At 31.4% G+C, this 22,016-nt stretch overlaps 1 protein-coding gene across 1 annotated transcript in view; it reads left to right on the forward strand.

Moving 5' to 3' along the window:
- Positions 1-22,016, forward strand: part of LOC108573198 (guanine nucleotide-binding protein G(o) subunit alpha) — a gene marked incomplete at its 5' end in the record, with an annotated part of 31,360 nt that overhangs the window by 6,177 nt on the left and 3,167 nt on the right. The window contains 5 exons of the mRNA XM_017935588.1: positions 4,385-4,427; positions 5,700-5,841; positions 10,464-10,624; positions 16,405-16,533; positions 19,784-19,913. Of these exons, the coding sequence (XP_017791077.1) occupies positions 4,385-4,427; positions 5,700-5,841; positions 10,464-10,624; positions 16,405-16,533; positions 19,784-19,913 (605 nt within the window). The remainder of the gene's footprint in view (positions 1-4,384; positions 4,428-5,699; positions 5,842-10,463; positions 10,625-16,404; positions 16,534-19,783; positions 19,914-22,016) is intronic.

The raw sequence follows: 22,016 nt of genomic DNA on the forward strand, positions 1-22,016 counted from the left end.
TTCTAATAATTTTAATAATTTAAATCTTTTGTATTTTTCTGTACTTCAGAAGTATTTCTCGTAATAAATAATCTTTGTCTGATTTATTCTGTGCTAGAGCATCTCGTTACAAAGTCGAGTGATTGTGGTAAAAACTCAGACAATATTCTGTCGTACTCTTCATTCTCGCTGTTAGATAATCTCTGGGAAGCTTAGGTTCATTATCCTGTTTCTATATAAAATTATATAAGTTCAATTATGAGCAGGAAACGAAGCAGGAAAGTTTTTAACACAGATTTGTTGGTACATGTTAATGATCTCTGCTTTAACTACTTGTTTAAATATTTTACTTGTATGTTTTATTTATTTATTACTGTTCATACTGCAGCTATAGTTTATTCTGCTGAAAATGTAACACTTGTTGATTTTATTATAATTATATTGATATAAGTCCTTTGATTTTCTTCTAATTTTTGTGTACAAATAATACAATTTTTCAATCAGAAACATTACAGTGTAATTTTTCAAATTTAAAAAATATATACATAGTAAAAATTTCCTTATTTTTATTCCGAATATTAGAAAAATTGAAATACCCTTATTTTCATTTCAAATATTAATAGAAATGGAAATATTAGAAAAATGAAAATTTCCTTATTTTTATTCCGAATATTAGAAAAATTGAAATACCCTTATTTTCATTTCAAATATTAATAGAAATGGAAATATTAGAAAAATGAAAATTTCCTTATTTTTATTCCGAATATTAGAAAAATTGAAATACCCTTATTTTCATTTCAAATATTAATAGAAATGGAAATATTAGAAAAATGAAAATTTCCTTATTTTTATTCCGAATATTAGAAAAATTGAAATACCCTTATTTTCATTTCAAATATTAATAGAAATTGAAATATTAGAAAAAAGAAAATTTCCTTATTTGTATTCCAAATGGATATTACAAAAATATCAAGATTCGAAAAATTGTCGAAACAATTTTCCATTTCCCCTTTTCAAATTTTCATTCCAATTTGATGTAATAAAAGTACCGATAAAATTTCAGAGAAATGCGAAAATAATTTTCCAATTTTTTCCACGCTTGCCTACATTGTTCTCAAGTGTCTGAAACGACAGTGCAATCATTGTTTCTGATGATTGTAATTTATTGACGTTCGGATTACACCGCGTGTCAATCATGCCGTTGCCTCAAATCGTAAAACTCCTATCAACCGCGATAACACAAATAGGTAACAACAAATAGAACGATAATGGTGAAAGCAGTAACGAGAATGTCCATAATGTTAACCGGAATAGCAATAAAACCGATATCGAGTAAACAATGGCAACGATCGTGACAGTAACGGTTTCTGAATTTATTAAGCGTAGTTCTCAACAGAGTTATCGACAAATCATCGAATAATTGAAGACTGGACGTGTAAAAGGGAAATTTCAAGAAAAGAATTTTTTAATTACCAAAATATATCAAAATTTATTTCTTCTATGCACTACGCTAACTTTATCTAATCTCGCAATATTTTTATTTCAATTATATAATCTTACAATATTCTCATTTGATTTATTTGCAATATTTTTATTTGATTTGTATAATCTTGCAATATTTTTATTTGAATACTTTAAAGTTTTATTAATTAAGAAAAAAAAGTTTCACATTAGGATGAAAGTCCAGTGGCATTCAGAATTTATAGCCTTTTTTTACGTCCCAGTCTTCAATTTTTTCGTGGTTTTCACTTCAATTCGACTCGTGAAATCGATCAGCTTCCTTCCTGGAGGAATTGTTTCATGATAAAGAATTAGGTAGATTTTTATGTAACAGTAATATGGAACGATTCGTAGAAAAATATCGTTTTGGTAAATTTTATATTGCAAGAATGTTAATAAGTAACTTGTTCAACTTTTATTTGAATTTGAAAAAGTTTCTTCAGCACTTGTAGTGGAATTATTTGACGTTTGCATCGAAGTGTTATCGATATTTATCGTAATTACTGATCTTCTGTTAAAATTATGGTCGTTTGAATGTAAACTCCTCGGTGTAAAATTAGAGAAGAAAATATTTGTGCAATTAATGGGAATTGTGAAAACAAAATTTCCAATTTTCTGAGACATTCTCTTAAAATAATAAAATTATACTTCGAAGTTACTAAGAAGAATTACATATTATATTTTCACCAAATTTTTCCGTACAAACTTACAGGAAAGAAATATTTCTGTAATTAATAGTAAGTTTACATAGAAAATTTGCAACTTTGGTAAACATTACTTTAACCATTGAATAACTATCGAATAACAAACGTAATATTTCGAAATTACGAAAAAAAGTCGACCGATTACTTTTTTCCCACTCTTTATATTTCCAAAAATTGCACTTGCCGTAGCGGAGGTTATGGCGTCGCATGATTGACGACACAAATTCATCAGGTTGATTCAGCATTTAAACTCTGTTATACTCTATACTATCGTAGCAACACTTGTCATAATGTACACTTACTACTCAAAGTAATTACAGGATCGTTTACTTAAACGGTTTTATTAACACATAAGGTTTAATGTCCTAACAACTTTAAAGTACACTACAAATCATGATTCACCTCTGTAATTCAGATCTATTTAATTTTTGAGATAATTATGCCTCGACGGTGTTCGACAGAATTAATTTTTTTATCCCAATGAAAAAGCAACATCTCAGTTTAAAAAAAAAAAACAAAAGTTTTGAAAGAAGAATCGAAAAATTCCAAGGAAGGTGGAAAATGGTCGCAGACAATGCTAAACGACCTTAATTACTATTTTTTATTTTATAATAAATACACGAATTTCGAAACTTTAACGTAACCACATATTTCTACAAATACAGTAAATTCTCCGCAAGTGTCAGTCCGCAAGAAACCTAAACCTGACACTTGTAGAGTCAGGGACTACGTTTTCGAGCCTCGCGCCCGCCTTTGTAGTTTGCCGAACGTAGACAAGGACAGCGAATAAAAGATAAGGATGAAACGTGAGTCGAGGCAACCAAGCGATTTAAATACCAACTTTTTTAATTTTACGTCTTTTTATCCCGAAATTTTTCTTCAAACACGACATAATTTGAACAACATTTACTTATTAACACGTTCGCTGTCACGCCTAATGACGCAGACCTAGGCGTACGACCATCTATACTGACACTTGTAGAATCCAAACTGACTGACACTTGTAGAGAATTTACTGTACACAGTAGTACGCGTAATAAGCTCCATTTTTTAATACTTTACAAAAAAATCGTCACAATGTTTTAAAAATGAAAAATTAAAATTGAAAAAAAGAAGAATTACAAATTACTTTAGCTCGAACACAATCGTACAAAATAACAGGCGATATATAGGGTGTCTACAAAGAATGTTAACACTTGTATGGAAAATTTGTACGTATATACATTTCCTTTTCTTTTTTGCAAAAGAAAAGAAGATTCCAAGAATGTGTTGACAATGACGATAAAACAAGTAGAATCATTAAGGACAAAATACATTTATTAATATGATATATTGTGTCGTCAATTTTCTTTCCCTGAACAAATTACTTCTGTATTATCGATTATCGGACGCAATAGGTCCCGCTTTTTAGCGTTTTGAGGTTACATACATATGTGAGAAGTATGTTACTTATGGAATGACCTGATGGAATCGTAGTCGTTTCCAGCCGATCGATAGAAGTAGCACGTAGCTGGCGTACCGGGTTCGGGATGAAAGAGCTTTTTAAAAGAGGGGGAGACCCGCCACCCATAAGCAGGAAAACAAGTTCCGCTGGCACACTGGGCCACGTCATTTCCGGTCCCCTGCTTCCGTCCCTAGCGCCGCTTTTTCCTTCGTTTTGTTCCTGGTCCCGCATGGACCATGCTGATTTCGTGCAAAAATTACCATAAATATTCATTTCGGGTTGGCCGGAATCGTTGCGGGAGATTGTTTGTTGCCTTTAATTATCGCGAAAAGGGACGAATATTGGATTAACTTTGATATTTGTGAATTTCGTTAATTTTAATATTACAGGAATTTTTCATTTTGTTAATTTTGAATGTTGTACCAATTTTCAATTTTATTCGTTTTAATGTAGTATTAATTTTCAATTTTATCAATTTTAACAATATTATTACTTGCTATGATTATCACTGTATTAATATATCGTAGTTTTCTCGAATATACAGAAATTAGTGAAATATACGATAAACAGTGTTAAAAAACAAAGAATGTAAGAACACTCACAGTTGGAAACTGAAATATGGCTAGGAGGAATAAAATATTTGAAATGACAAATTTTGACAAAGAACACGAATAAAGTATAGTGAATATTTTTTAAAAATTGTACATTACATTTATCATTAAAATTGTTTCATTAAACGAATGCATTTTTGCTTCAGGTGCCGGTGAGTCTGGAAAAAGTACCATCGTTAAACAAATGAAGTAAGTAAAACTCTGGATATTCAAATTAGTACATCATTTGTTAGCAAATTTCTCACGTCATTCGACACTTTTTAAATATAAAATTCTCGAAATATCGAAGAGGAAAATGTTTCGTATTTAAAATCTACGAATACAAAAATGCAAATGATACATAGTTGTGCAAATTATTTCACGTAATTCCTGTGAAGGATGAAAAGATACAATGTTGTCTGTGAACTTCGTTAAGTATATAGAAAATCGGTTGTTCACCTCAAAACATCGATAGTTTCTCCGTTGAAAGACCAGTTAACTGGTAAAACGTGTTTGAAATATTCTTTTCTCGTCAATGGGGCCCATTCATGATGTCCTATGAACAAAGGGCACGCGTGTTCACTTACGAAAAACATTTTTCGAACGCAAATTCAGCGTTAAAAACAATTTGCAAATTTTAAATAAAACCAATTTTCTTTTTCTCCCAATTTTTTTTTTTTTTTTATGGTATTACAGATTTAAAATTTGTCCAAAGGACATTTGGTAAATTCTTTTAACGTGTTTTATGCACAAACAACGTGCAAATGTTTTTGATCGTTTATAGTAGCCTTTGGACGAAATGTGATTAAAAATGGAAATTCAATTAACAGTTGATTGAACAAAGACGTGATGCGCTTGTAAATTACCATTTTAATTTATTATTCAATTAATAAGGACAAACGCAATTGCAAGAGAAATTTTGCATTTAAACAATATGGAATTGCCAGTTTCCTCAATTATTCATTCAATTTATAATTCCTGCCGGTGGAATGAATTATGATATCCAACAGGAAATGGTAACAAATCAAAGCTTGAAGCGTGCACAAAATAAATATCAATTAAATAACAAATTGTTCAAACATCGAAATGCATATCTTAACATTAACTTATTGGTAATTAGCAAAAATTAGAAATAAACTATGAATATATTTGAAAAAGAACAAAATTATACATTTTTCGAATTCTTAAACAGAAAGAAATTTATAGACATACTCATTTCTCACATTTTTCCGTAATCAAAATTGCTAACATCCTAAAGACCATAAAATACACAAATTAAAATTTTAATACTAATAACAAAAACTTATTCTCATACATAACTCTCGTTAAGTATACAATTCTGATGTATTATAATTTTAATATGAAAAAGACACTGGATTCTCTATCTTTTATGTCAAAAAAAAAAAAAAAAAAAAAAAAGTGTCATTGATGACTAATTTGATGAAACGAGCTGGCAAATACGCGTTACGCTTGTTCTTGCAGAATTATCCATGAAAGCGGATTTACACCTGAAGACTTCAAGCAGTACAAGCCCGTAGTGTACAGCAACACGATACAATCTCTAGTCACTATTCTCAAAGCGATGCCGAATTTGGACATCAGCTTTTCGACCAATGAACGGGAGGTAAGTAGAAATGACACTTCCGGCGAGAAGCTTCTCTTTAAGTAACACATGCTATAAACAAGTGGGGCCATTTGTGGTTGCTTTTAAATAAATGCTCTTTGAAGAAGAAGGATGAAAAAGAGGCTGATTTATCTGTCTACTTAAGGGTAACAGTCTGCTTAAGGATTCGCTTCAATTATTTAAGCAAATTGAATTTGCTTTCTTACACTTGGTAGAAAAAAATGAAAAGTTTCAACGAGTATGTAAAAATTTGATACTTTTTAAAATTGTGGTTTTTATTATACTTCGAAAAGTTCATACCTTGCAATTACTTTTTCATTCTTTTTTTAATTTCTTTGAACACCCTGTATACTCTAATTAGAATACACTGCAACTGTAAGGAAATAAAATTTGGATCGATTGTTGATTTCATTTTTTGCAATGTATTGCAGTGATAAATTAGTTGCATTGGTAAAAATTTTCAGAAGAGTATAATTTCAAATACTGTGGATATTTATAGTTTTTTAAAATGAGTTCACAAATTTTTGGAAGATTCAAAAATATAAAGGTCTATGTTATTCACAAATTTGAAGGGGTTTTCGTAAATGAATTTCAGTTCGTGTAGAAGGATTATATTTTAGGTATCTTATACGATTCCACATTCTTATTCCGTCAAAGAAATTTTATGATATTAGGAAGAAAGAAGTTAAGCACTGTACCAGGCTATTCTATCAGCTATATTCTCTATTGAAATCTTTCAAGAACAGGGTGAACAATGAAAAGTCAAAGTATTAATCTCCGTCAGCTACTACGAACTCTTTCAGAATTTAGGATATTAAAAAAAATCCTCCTTACGGTAGTGAATTAATTATCTACCGAGCACGAGTTGTCAAACTGTATAAAGTATTATATTTTTTGCATTTTATAAGTTCATAAAAGAAAAAAATCAAAGATTTTGTGTTGAGTGGAGAATCGAAAATTGATATTAATAATTAAACAACAAATATCATTTAAAATGATAATACAAGAATCGTCCGGAAAATAAGGTACCAAGTACTGTAAGAGATAGAGTTTATTTCAAAAACTGAAAAATATACCAGAAAAATATTTAACAACAATCTTAAGCCATTTTTCTAATAAACGACACGTTCTGTAAGTGGATCTATTGCTTCGTGCATTTAACAAGTTTCTCGTTATGTACTTTCAAAATTGTTCAATTAAAATGTCACGAGCAATCGATTTTGAGATAGCCAACAGTTTTTCCATTTCTCTACGTGTCATTTTGCGATCTGTATTCACACTTTCTTCGGTTATTACCGTGCACTGTCTCCTTGATTTTTCTTTGTTGAACAAATCGACACTATTGAAATCTTCACGCCATACAAAAACTTGTTCGCTAGAAATTTCCATATACAGTTGTCGATTCTATGCGGATTTCGCCAAGAGGCATTTTTCTCGCTGGAAAATATTCAAATGACCGGGACTATTAACAGCAGTCCATTTGCATAATCTCTATGCAAGATTGGAAAACGCAATAGCAACAAACGATAGACCGTTCGAAAGCAGAAGGAATAAGGCACACGTAGCCGTTGATTGGTTCGCGCAGTTGCAACCTGCGCAAAAACGTGCGCAGTGGTACTTTCAATCTATAATTGTCATATTGTAACAAATCTCCAATATCTACTCAATGAAATCATTTATTGGCTAATTTACCAAATGGAAACGAATAGAAGATGTTTAAAAGTATCGAAGATCGAAGTGAACAGTCAAATGTAGAATATACCATATATATTCATATTTCCGATTAATTAATATTTAAACTTTCAACTGACTAATATACAGACTTTCAATTGACTAGTATTCAGACTTTTAGCTACTATATTTTTAAGGTGTTACACTGATCTAACCTAACCTAAAATTTACCAAGAAATTAACCAGAAAATAAAAAAGAAGAAATTGAATGCATAATTGAACGGAAGCTTTCAAAGAATCCACAAACAAGTGGAGTTTCGATATGAGAGCTTTGACGAAGGATGGCGACAGCGTCGAGTATATACGATATAAATTAAAGTCTACAGGCGAGTCAAAAATTATCGATAGGCCGGCCACTTGAACGATCGATGCGCATCTCGAGGCGACCCCTGAAGCATCCTCTTCGGCATATTTACCGATCGTGCAGCATCGCGGCTGCGTCGTTTACCTTAGAGCCAATAACGAGCCCCTGCCTCGAAAACAACGAGCACGAGGGGCTGCCACGAGTGCCGATTGATCCGGCTCCTCGAACCAGTGCCTCTCAATCTGGTCTCTGTCTCTCTCTCTCTCACACACACACGCCATGTATATATTGTTTTTATTATTTCGAGTAGCTTTAAGGGGGGTAGGGAAGGTCCATCTTATGAATGTTAAATTTGCCAACTTTATGTAACTTTTCCTCAGAAATCGTTACAGATACTTTCTACAATTTTTTTCTCTTTCTCCATTACGATAGTTATACGCGGGCGATTTGTAGGGGGCGCTCCCCTGAAATTTCAAAATCGATTTGCTTAGAAACGAAAAGTTATATCAAAAAATTTTATTCTATACTTTCGACTTATTTTTGTATAAGGGATCACTCTGTTTTTTTTTTTTAATGTTTAGAATTTCTCTGTGGGAATTATAATGGGTGATTTTTGTTTCTGTTTAAACTGCAATTCATATTTCTTTTGCGTGCGCCTTGTTTCACACATATTTCACTCTCTATATTATTCAAATCACTTTCTACGTTACTCATTTTTAGAATTAATAATCAAATTCGAAAAAAATTAAAAAACACGTGTATATAAATATAACCTTAAAATACGAAGCTACATTTTGAAATGCTGTATTTTCTTCAGTTTCAAAGATGTTGAAATGAAATTTTGTAGACATATATTTCTTTGAGTGTGGAACACATGGAAGTTGTAATAATGTGGATTTGCTACAATTTCCATTATCGCATCGTGGGCTTTGAATAATAATGTATCATACGAAATAATATTAAATTGTACAAATACTCGACGAAGTTTTGACAAAAATTTTTGGCTCTCAATTTCCAAAAATTTTCACTCGAGGCACGTGTGCTTCAATTCTCAGTCTGATTTTATGACCGTACTATATTTCTTTCGGCGAGAATAAATGTTCGAACTGGCGATTATTCGTTATAATAAACGTTGTTGCACGAACTACTCGTGGAAGTATTCAACAAACTAAAACTACATAGTTACGGCGAGATTGATTTACAATGAAAACAGAGAAATACTGCTTTTAGCAACATGTAGTTCGAACAACGAAAAGTTTCATTCATAATTTATGGGACAGCCAGAGTATTGTTGCAATCATTAATTCACGATCAATGCATTTCATGTTGAAATTTGATTGTTAGACTTAATAGTATTCAAGCGAGATGAATTAGAGCTTGATTAGTTAAAAGATAAGAATTTTAATTTTCAATTTTGAGAATTTTCATTAATTTTTTTTCCCTCTTCTGCTTCTTTTCTTTGCTGAAAATTTTCACTTTTCTTTCACTCAAATTCACAGGTAATTTTACATTCTCTTTTTGTTAGAAATTTCATTTTTAAATTACATTTATAACTTTCTTCTTATATTTTGTAAAAATTTGTTTCTCTTTTTTTTTTTAGAACTTTTTGCACAGTTTGGAGGACAAAACTTTTTCAGTTTAAAATTAACGAACAAAAAAATTGACAAACAATGTAGCAGAAAAGAAAAAAAATTGTAAAAGTTATACAACTTCAAAAGTGTTGTACAAAGGATATATAGAATGCATGTTACATCGCTACACTGAATGTTCAGCAAACCTAAACAGTCATTAGAAACTTACACAGTGTGAAATATAGTGGTATAATGAATGCATATATTTTTAGTGATACACGATATTAACATGGCCAAAGAAATGTACTTTAAATCATATGATACGTTCAATAAGAACTTAACGGGTGTCCTAATACTTATGAACGGCAGTGTACGTCTTGTAAAACCTCTACTTGCTCGTCTTGCTGTATCTTAAGTGTTTAAGTAGTGTTCACTTGTCGGAGCATTTGGGAAGGGTGCAATCAGAAAGATTGTGGAGTGGATCTCCACTTCAGCTTTTTAACCTAATTCAGATAACATTTTCGCCTGACGATGAAAGTAAATTCACTTAATGCCTAAAATTAAAACGAGATATTCCTCACGCTTCTTAACATAGGAATAATTTAAAAATGTACATACATATACAGAGTGTCTAATATTATACGGTACAATTCAATTCAAATATTCTTAATATTCTAACGTTTATCTTTGTCACGTAGAATGGAAAAGGCAAAATTCAAAATTTGGCCCAAAATATTTTTCGAAAAGTATATAGGGTGATTCATCTAGAAAGTACTGTTCGTTGTGTAAAAAAGTGTACGAAACAAAAGTTGCATAATTTCAACGTGAGCATACGTTAGAATAATTGTTTTTTCTTCTATAGAGAAAATATTGACGATCACCTTGATTTTTTAAAACGGAACGAAATATTAATTGAACGAAAATTGAAGGTTAGGTTCTTCTCCTTGGAAAATAATCATTGCCAAACGATACTTTTCTTTCTCAGTACTTAATTAGCATGAACAATCGTTTTGCAGACGGACGGGAAAATGGCGTTTGACGTGATCCAAAGAATGGAGGACACGGAGCCATTCAGCGAGGAGCTTTTGGCCGCGATGAAGAGGCTCTGGGCCGACAGCGGGGTCCAGGAATGCTTTGGCAGGAGCAACGAGTATCAGCTCAACGACTCGGCGAAATAGTGAGTAAATTTGTCGACAATATTCTCCTTTTATTGTCACTTATCCTCTCCTTTGCCTGTGAGGATTAAACAAATTACCCGTTAAAGCACTGAAGAAATTTTTCATTATAGGAAAAGTAACATAAAGTTCCCCTAGGGTAAGTTTAAACAAGCATCAAAGAAAATGTCTTTTAAAATACTTTATCTTATTATTTCAATTTAAACTTACATGAAATTTTCATTCTGTTGTTGTATGCCAAAATTAAACAAACTGTCGCTCTTTGCTTGCTTTCTTAAGATAATGTTTGTTACATGATTTCATCCGTAATTTACATTCAGACCTCCATAGATATTTTTAGGTTATTAAATAGTAAAACAAGATTGAAACATAACAATATTTAGCCTGTAAATAAATTACTATTCAAGTGGAAAAACGTCGAAGCATTTTGAAAATCAAATGAAAATATTTTACTGATGTTTAAATTAATACTAAGTAAAAGTAACAGTATACAATAATCAAGTGTATCATCAAAATCTATTGAATCATGTTATTTTATACATACTTACAATATATTATTTATAAAATAATATTTTTTCCATTAATCGTCACTTCTTTTATACACAAAAGCAACAAAGTGAAATTAAGCATAATTATCAAAGAACAAGGAAATTTTATTTCATTATTACACATTCAGTTTTATTGTTTGAAGTAAAATGAGTAAACGAAAAATGAGAAAATTAAGTTTCCTCTTCAAACAGTTCTTGTACTTGAAAAATGAATTTATTTCAATTCTAAAATTGAAACTGAAAAGCAAGATGTCTCTGGTGCATTGACACGATGGCATTACTCTATAGATAATATTTACAAATAAAGTTAACCCAGCCTACCATAGTCCTTGGCTTCCCTATCACCTAATTTGGAGTAGTTCCAATAGTAGTTCCTAATAGAAACTCAACCTTTTGCGGCTCCATTCATATTCAGCGGCAAGGTCTGCCAACTTCCAAGAAATTAATTACTATTTGGCCAGGGATCTGCAGTTTACCTCCGTTTATTTACCTACACGCATATTTCCCTCGTTCCCGGTGAAGTGTGAAACATTTGTTTAAAAGCCATTTTGTTTTCATATTTCAAGGGGGAGAGAGAGAGAGAGAGAGAGTTGACCAAATGATTTTCAAGAGTACTCTTCGAACGAACAAATAAATCCAAAAAGTAGTTGACGTGCCTGTTAACAACAGGAACAATAAAAAATTGTAACATTCTGCATGAAAAAATACGAGAATAAGTTGAGTATTCAAATGCACCGGGCATGGAATACGTGTACACAATAGCAATGATTCCGTGATGAAGAGAATAGACGGGGATTAAGTTACACCTAATCCATCTAGAGAGCATGATACATCCCTGGAGATAGTAATGTTATACTTTACGGACGTGTGCCTAAGTAAAGTAATTTCTCCCTTTTCTGGATAAAATAGAAAATTATAAATAACGTGCTTTTTGTAACATTGAAATGTTTCGGATTAAGTCACACACCCGCATACACGTATTAGTTATCAATGAAATGGGCACGCAAGTTATAATATAAATCATTAATTACTTTCTCGCCATCGAACGAGCCACTGTTATGTCATGTGGCAAATTGTTTAATGACGAGTCTCTGTTAGCAACCTGTTGTGTCCTGATTATAGACTGCGTAGCAACAAGCATCGAACAGAGGGGCCACGATTTACTGTATTACTCTTCTGTGGAGGAAAAAAATGTTTTTAAATACTTTTTTTTTTCAAGTTGGTATTCGTTGCTTTTCCCTTTTTTTTCCCTTGGCAAAATTTATCAGCTAATCATCCATTTATTGACAATGAGTGGTATAATCGAAGTTTAACGACCTTTAAAGCTTGTTAGAAAATTTTTGCTTTAGAATTTTGGAATTTTTCTGAAATAAATGATTTGGAATGCGTTTAATCGTTATTTGGGCAGAAATGGAATTTGCAACAAATTCAGACGATTTCAAGGAAAGTTAGATTATTTTTTATTAAATATTTCATTGATAAAAATTGCAAAAGTATTTGGGATTATGAAATTTTCAAAATTATATTCACGTTTAAATTTTACCGATTCAAGCTTGAACAATGTTCTACATTAGTAGTTAAAATTTTAATTAAACGTACAGTACGTTGAAATATAAACAATATTGGTGTACCAAGGGCCTAGAAAATTTTCGACCCAAGTATAACCTGAAAATCGAATTCATATTGTACCAGATACAAAGTAGATTTAGACTACAGCTGAAGTCAGAATAAATCTGAATGTGTTCAATGAAAATTTCATTGTTCTTGTTGTAAAATTACTTTCCATTATTTCTAATGAAATACTCAAATAAATTACTGTAGTATTTTACACAGAGCCAGTTTGTGTCATTTTTCAGTATCCCACAATTACATATAAATTCAAATGGAAATAATTAAATCTCCAAATTCAATTCTTTCAACAAAAAAAAGAAAAGAAAAAAAGAACACTATTTTGCATTTCCATCGAAGCTAATTTCAATTGAACCACACAAAGCCTATACATATGTACAAAAGCCTGGACGTTTCTCAAACGTGAATCTAACCTAAAACAATTACTGATTCGACGTCCACCGATCGTGAAACGTTGCTAGGCTTGATTAAGAGTTTAAACGGACCTAATTTCGTCGGGACATGTGTGGCCAGTGTAAACCAGAGTGAGGAAAAAAAAAAGAAATAGTGCAATTCCAAGGATTTCAACGCTCTCCTTCCCGTTTTTCCTTTTTTACTTCTCTCTTATTTAGGTTCAGCGGCGTATTGATCGCCGATGACGTCACGCCACGCCCGTGTCACGTGGCCTAAAATGGCCGCCGACACTGCCCCCTCCACGCCACGCCGCCCGTGCTTGCTGCTGCCCGTGTTCGCTCGTTTTCACCCCCTACCCCCTATTGTTTCTCTTTTCATTCTGTTACCACTTCTTTATACGCGGAGAAGAGCAAGAAAATATAACGATACGCAGGAATGAAGGGGTTAGGGAAACGGTAGAGCGGCGGGCGGGGAGGGGAGGGAAGCAGTGCGGAGAAAACAGCACTCGTTGTTGGAAAATGTGTAATAATTGGACACTTAATAATTAGCAAGAAAGTCAGGGAAAAATGGGGCCAGGACGAAGCGAGAAAATTGGCCGGGTGTAAAGATACAGGAAATTTCATCGGGTCTCCAAGGAGTACTACTTCTGATGAGAATGTTTTCAGTGCGTTTTCCTTCTTTTTTTAAAATTTTTTTTTCCTCCGAATTTACGAGTAGCTCTCCAGAACGAGATTTTCCATTGTTGAAGTTAAACGAAAACGCTTTTTCCATGAATATTTTTTAAGCTACTACGCAGTACAGCTTTATTTGAATTGTATTTGAATATTTAATTAAGCCTAATAGTAAGACAAGTTTGTTTCGTGTGGTATACATATGCCTGTTCTATACATATGCGTAAAATCTTCCATAGAAATTTTTACAAGCAGAATACAATTATCTAATAAAATATCGAAATTTTGATACGAATTAGAAATTCCAAAAATGAATTATCTCGATACAAGTCCTTTTTAATTTTTTTCTTTTTCTCTGTTGGATTTCTCCTCTGTCTTAAACCAGTTATTCACAAATATTGAAAATAAAAAATAAAAAATGGTAGTTATTTAATCGTTTCTTTTGCGTTGACTTTGGAACGACGATAATACAAAAATTGCGACGTGCGTAAAATTACCAACACACAGATCGTAAATGCAAAAGTTTCCATTCAGTTTTATCGGATTTTTTCGAGCTAATTACATGTTGGAATAACGAAAACGGTCGTCGAGTACACTGGCCTACCCGGTACATTTTGCTCGCTACACATTATATATGTAGTTGTAAACACCAGTAACCGAAAAGCGAATGATGTACGATGCTTTCATAGAGCAACTGGTGATAAAGCCGCGTTACGGCTCATGTGCATACAGGGTGTGTTCGCCGTGTAAATAAGAGACTTCTTAGAAATATAAGCTATTTCTTTTTCCCAGTTATTGGTTATCAGCGTTCTGCGTTATTGACGACGAAAGATGATCCGCGCGTGTAAATCTAACCTCGAGCAGCGTGTTGTTGTATCTGCGCCGCTTTCTGCGCAATTTAGATGCGGTTCGTTCACGCACCGGGTGTCCAGAATGTAACAATAAAACGTATACATTTTATAATATCCTCGATTACAAAAGAAAGGAAAAGAAAATTATTTTATTCAATAGTATTTATAGAAAGTGTCTCACAAAAACTTGTCTAGACACCCTGTGTATTGTTACATTTCAGCAAAATCTGGTATTATTTTCAATAATTTTTCCTTTTCGTTTTTGCACACTGCGTGGAAATTTGAGTTTCAGTGAAAAAAAAAAAAATACACCGCGGACGTGATTTCTGAGCCGTGTCCATAAGTAAAGAGTCGAGGAATTTAAATCCGGTGAATGCAGGCCACGCGATCGATCCTGTTCCGCTAACTTATCAGACAATTTAAATAATTATCAAGAAACTGTCGGAGCCTTGTGGTTAAGCGTGCTCGATTTCCACTGCTTCAATATTTCACTCATCCCCTCGCGAGAAACGTGAATTTTATCGTCGTTTTGAACAAGAGCATCTTCGAGTAGTAGTACACAATGTGACGGTTCCGTAACTTTCGTGGTATGTAAATGTAAATTTACAATGGTAGAAAGAAAAATGGGATATAAATGTAAATTTACAATGGTAGAAAGAAAAATTGGAACGTAAATCAAATGCCGAAACGTTTTAGAAGTAGTGTAACATTTCAATGGCATCATTTTTCTGACACGATACATTAGATATATAATAAATTTCGTTTCTATGTACCGGGTGTCCTGAATGTGTTTGCCCAATTGCTCGTATAGTGCATGTTATCGATCCTATTTTACAGTCTGTTTATTACTAATAAGCAACTATAGTGTTTGATATTTATAATTGAGAATTTCTTATGTAGTAAATTTGGAGATTGTTAAAATACTGCGATAAAATTTTGATAATTCAATATTCACACGATGGAACAGTTAAAGAAATATTAATTAATATTTACGCCAAGTACTGAGTGAAGTATTACCAAAATTCTTGGGGAATATTTAACAAAACACTTTCTGGCTTGAAAATAATATTATACTAAAATTTTCACTGTGTTCACAAATTTTTGAAAAACATTTCATATTTCTTTTTTTTTTTTACCATTTTTGCCCTCGGAATAATAAAATGTTCAAATCACAATATATTGCATCGAAACGATAAATCGATGATACGAAAACGTTGAACGGGTAACAGCGAAGCTTTCCTATGTTGTATTAATAGCGCGTCATTTTTTTTTTTTCCGGACACCCCGATATCAATCGCCTCGTTTGATATCTGCACGTGCGTTCTACGAAAAAGAATATAAAATTCACGCACTCCGATAAGATGAAAGTGGCTAACTACAGATGCAACCAACTTTGGCAATGAATGGCAAATCACAAGTGGGAAAATCGATCGGTCCCGGCCTCGATTACGTCCTGAATTTAGAATGTCGTTTACCCACTAAAGAATCTCTTCGGCAATATTTTCACAACGGGTGTGACGGAATTTTTCGATCAATTCTTACGATAAAACAAACACATACATTAAAATAATAAAAAAATTAAAAAATATAATAATATAATTTTTTTCTATAAAATGTGGACGATCGTTAAAATATACTGCGATAAAATTGGAAATTTAACGAATTCTCCGTTGTTTACTTGAAATTCCAGTTTCCTGGACGATCTAGACCGATTAGGAGCAAGGGATTATCAGCCTACGGAACAAGATATTCTAAGGACCCGTGTTAAAACAACGGGTATAGTCGAAGTCCACTTTTCCTTCAAGAATCTTAATTTCAAGTAAGTAGTCGAATTGCATATATATCTATTTTTATACTTGATTCATTTACAAATATTTGAAACTTCCATATTCAACAGCGAATTTCTTTCACGTATTTCCAGTATTATTATTCTAACTTTATGTTCGAGATAAATGAAGTTTTTCAAAAATTTCTGTTTTACCAGTACTTAATATTTTTATCAGGCTATTATTTTTTTTAATTATTAGGTGTTGGAAGAATAAAGCTGCTTTTATCGACAAAATTCGATCTTCATTTAAAAAAAAAAAAAATTGAAATATACTTTAGTGTTTTCAATTTTAGACAAGTTGTTAGACAACGTTTTAGACAACGTCATAAAGAGCGGGAAGATATCTCGGTTTGAAATTATTTTAGAGACGAGCAAAATGAAAAACAGTAAAATCTCTTTCCTACGCCTGATATTTTCTTAATATTAATATACACTTATTCGAAATTTCTTCAGTTAAAGGAAAACATCGAGGTAATAAAATTGTTACGAATCTTATTTAAACAATTTCTAAATTATTGGCGTTAAGGTATTTTCAAAGTATGGTTTTGCATGATACAGAAAATGTCCTCGTTTGAAAGAACATCCGACCAGCATGATTTTCGAGCAAAACAGCTGAAAGAGAAACGAGAAAGAAAAAAAGCAGATATTCACATCGAGGGTGAATACAGGTGTAACTTTATCAAAGTACGCTGATACGAGAGAAATTTTATCTTTTTGAGGAGTTTTTAGGGTGCCCTGACAGACGGGAAACTGTTTTCCATTCTGTAATCGAACGATTTTTCCTATCTTTCGTGATAATACAGTTTAGTTTACTCGTGTTGACATCCTGTAATACCAGGTGTATGTAAATATTGGCCATTAAAAGACAATTTTTTCGGAAGTGAATGTTCCTAGCTTATCAAAATGTCGAAACAAATTGGATAACCCTTATTGTAGAATATTTTCTTACTTATTTTAAAAGTTTTTTGCTGAATGTTTTGACGATTGAAAATTTTTTTAAATCTCTACACCAACGATTTAAGATTCTTTTTTCAATTTGTCACGTTCAAGGATTTAAGATTTTTTTTTTTAATTTGCCTCGTTTAAATTTCGGACTTTTAAGAATTTCTAAATTTCAACGATTAAAATTTTCTTCAGATCTGTAAATTTCAGCAGTTTGAAAATTTTTTTTTAAATCTGTAAATATTTATACCATTCAAAAATATAAATTGTACATAATACTTATGCAACGCGAAACTTACCAAGTATTACGGAAATGTTGTCTAATTTGTACAAAAGAGAAAACACTGTCGAAAAGACGTTAGTGTTTATATTTATCAATTTCTGGTACATTAGAGCTTGTATACACAAGGTATATGTATACACATATCACGTGGATCGTAATTGTTAATTTAAGCTGGTGAATGCCTTTGACGAAATTGAGTAAAGAGAGGGACGTGGGGGAGAGAAAAGAGAAAGAGCAATGACTTATGAATGATTGAGCATGAATCATTGGCTTGGTAATTTAAGAAGTGGAGGACGAGCGTTTCTTCTTTTAAGCTACTATCGTTCCAAGAAACATCTTTTTTGTAATTATTGTTTATACCAAGAGAAAGTGCAATAATGATAGTGAACTATTTATTTAAAAGAAATTTTTTCATTGCTCAAAATTTAAAGATCAATGAAAGTATAAAGTAATTAATTTTAGTTTCTTTTCTTCATATCATAATTTAATCCTGTACAAAATCATGTACAATTTAATTACCTTAATCATATACAAGTTAATACAATTTAAAATCTAACGAATGTAGAAAATAATTTCTATTTTTTTTTTATTACACCGATGTTCGAGATAATGATTTATTATTTGCAATTGAAAATTCAACGAAAGTGAAACACGATTAATTTTTTCTTATACTATTGTATTATTCGTAGAGAGCTATTCTTTTTTTCTTTATTGTAATTTAAAAAGCAACGAGTGTAGAAAATGGCTCGTTTCTTTTTTTTTTTTTTTAGCAATATGAAACGAAATGCATTTAAGAAAGTAATTTACTTTTCACCGTGATTCAAGAAAATTCTATTATTTTTTTCTATAAAATGTGGATAATTGATAAAAATTAGGAATATTTATGTAAATTTGGGGATATTTGAAATATGTTGAATTTTTAAAATTTTGCAATATTTACATTGCCTCAAATTTTAGAACACGAAAGACATTTCCAGAATGTTAATAATCTCAAAGAAGAACTCGGTTTTCTAATTAATCTTACTTTCTAATTTTAGAATAATTTTTGTAATACTTGCATCAACTCCTACAATTAATTTATACAATATATATTAAAGTTGAGATAATGAGAAATCAAATTAAATCATATCTTTTGAAATGGTAAATTTCTATTTTATTTTATTTGATTGAAAAAAGGGAAAACTTACAAGATTAAAACAGAATACATATGCAACTCTAGTACGAGAGGTTTAAGTATGCAAAACGTAATCTTTGAAGTAAATAAGTCTGGTAAAGACCAGAAAGAACGTATATTTCTTCTTTTACATTAAAATTCTGTGAGTTGCTTTCAGACTATGCTCTCTTACAGAATGGTGGTTTTAAAGTAAGAAGATTTACGAGAATGTTAAGGAAGCAGAGCTGAAACATAGAATAGAAATATCAAAGTACAATGGATACGAATACAAAATAAATTTTTTAATCAAATCTGCTTTAACAAGTGCACACTAGAGTTCCTTCCAATATGAAACATTTAAATTCGTAAAAAAGGGGAGATATTTTTCAAATTTTCAATTTTACGATAATTTGAAATATTTTTCAAATATTCGATCTTTGAAATAAATTAAAACATTTTTAAAATTCCACTACGAATTTTCAACGTTTTCCGCGAAGTACGCTGTGAACAAGAAGAACTTATAATCTGATTTTCAATTCGATTTACACGAAAAAATACAAAAAGCTGAGTAAATATTCACAACGAATAATTGAAGTAATCTCAACTACGAATATTCAGCTTATTTTAGAGACAAATTAATTTGTATTTCCTTTTTACTCCGATAAAATCGATCAGGAATTGTTTCGCCATTTTTTTTTTTTACGAATTTAATACACAAACCTGCAAATAACAGTTCGATCGAGAACGTTTAAATACGCGAGTATTTTCATTCAGTCAACGTCCAAACGATTCAATTGCCCAATTAATTATCCAATTAATCGTTGAGCCTTTGTTTACATAAATATACTTGTACCTTTTTACAGATTGTTCGACGTGGGCGGCCAAAGAAGCGAACGTAAGAAATGGATCCACTGCTTCGAGGACGTAACCGCGATCATATTCTGCGTCGCGATGTCTGAGTACGATCAAGTACTGCACGAAGACGAATCGACGGTGAGCATTGCAATTTTTAATAATAAAGAAAAAACTTTTCAGGAAATAATAAAAAACTTCCACAAAAATCAGAAATTTAATTTCTTTTTTTTTTTTTTGGTATTTATAAGTGTTACAAATATACGCTTTATGTTTTCTTCTTTTTGGTTATAAAATAAAAGTAACTACACTAATGGCAGGGATTTAGAAAATTGAAATGGCTGCTTTTTGCATTGAAATCTTCAATTTCTCTCTAGGGATTCCTTGAAAGATTGTACCTATCTAGAGACTCAAAAAATGGAGTACATATTCAAGAATTCTAAATGAAAAATTCTATGGAATTTTAAAGTATTAATACTAATAAAATAAAATAATATTTTTTTCGTTATAAAGTATTAATAATTGTAGAAGACATCAGTGACAGTAGGAGTAGAGATTTGTTTTTTTTTTTGGAAATAAAAATCGAAGATTTTAGCGATACGTGAGATATAGAGGTCCTTGACAGTCTTCGATTTTTAATTTTTGTTACTTCAGAATTTTTAAAAAATTTCAATTTCATCGCGATATAGTTTTGGATGGTTTACTTATACTAAAAATCGAAAATTACAAATTATATCTGGCTGAAAGTAATGCAGGATTATAGTATGTCCACCGTGTATAAGTAAAAAGACATGTGATACGTGTCACGGTGGTCAAATTCATAACAATAGAGTAATTCAAGAAGCCAGAGAAGCCTAAACTCTACTGGAGAACCACATAAAGAGTTGTGAATCATTTTCAATGAAATCTTATAAGTAAAGGAGGAACAAAATTATTATTATTATTACTTGTTTATTATAATGAAACTTAATTAAGTTTACATACTAACTTATTATTTATATATTACCATACAGTATGCTACTCTAATACGTATTATGTGCTGTGACATAATGTAATTTGATACAGTTCTTTCCATCCTGTGCAATATATTATTATCCATGTTTTATCTTAGGTTCTACATTTTTGTGTACCAGTCTTGTGTATTTTTCTATAGATTTTTCTATATTTCTTTGTATATCATTGGTTTATCGCTTTTCTTTCTGGTCCTCCAAGCAGAACACTCTCAGCATTATATTTCCCTTTATTATAAAGTTTGCCAATTCTCATATTTCTTTTTCTGTATTTTCAACTAATATCTCTGTCCACTCTCTGCTTTTCAGCATATTCAGTCTAATTTCTGCATGTACGGGTCAGTGTTGCTTAAAATGTGATTAGAATGTGATCATATTCGATATGGTAGGCTTTCTTCTATTTTATAGCTCAGCCCATATCCTGTTGTTGCTCTCCTTCCTAGTTTCCCAGGTAATCTTACTTGTGCAGTAATCCGTTTAATCGACAGTGTTCAACTTCAAGTTCAGGTTTAATATCCTTACATATTTCACTATATATGTAAACTTTATTATTCTGCTTCTGCCATCTTCAAATAGTTTCTTGGATATTTCTTCTAGCATTTCTTGTTGTACATTATCCTGTTCTATTGCATTTAACGAGTTGGTGCTTCCGTAACCGTATTGATATAGAAAAAACAAAATAAAAACGTTTTCTTTACAGGATAATATAATTTTTGAAATATTAAAAAACATTATTAAAAACATTTATTAAAAATTCTTTGAATCACACACACACACACACACATACAAAACTAGAAAATATTGAATAACTTTAATCTAAATAATTACTACAAAAGATACCCAATTACTGAAAAAAATGTTTTACTTTTAATTTTTCATGGGAAAAATGAGATACTTAAAAGAACAAAGTATAATTACAAAGTTAATAGTTTTTATTAGCTGAGGATTACTCACGCTAAATTATTCACAAAAAGACACAGTGTATATAGCTGTAGGTGCACACCTATCCACACGCATATGGACAGTCAATTGGCAATCCAACGTGGGAAGAAAACGTGACAGACTGCAATTGTTGGAAATTAACAAGTTCTTCTCGTGGAACGACCTCATCGATTAACCTTTCATTCTTGAGTCCATTGGAACGATTTATTATTCACATTGTTCCCTGTTTTACATGTATAAGACATTTTCAAAAGTGTATAAACATATTTCTACATAAAAAAAAAAATTAATA

This window comes from Habropoda laboriosa, unplaced genomic scaffold (genome assembly GCF_001263275.1).
Source record: "Habropoda laboriosa isolate 0110345459 unplaced genomic scaffold, ASM126327v1 scaffold134, whole genome shotgun sequence".
Classification (NCBI taxonomy): Eukaryota; Metazoa; Arthropoda; class Insecta; order Hymenoptera; family Apidae; genus Habropoda; species Habropoda laboriosa.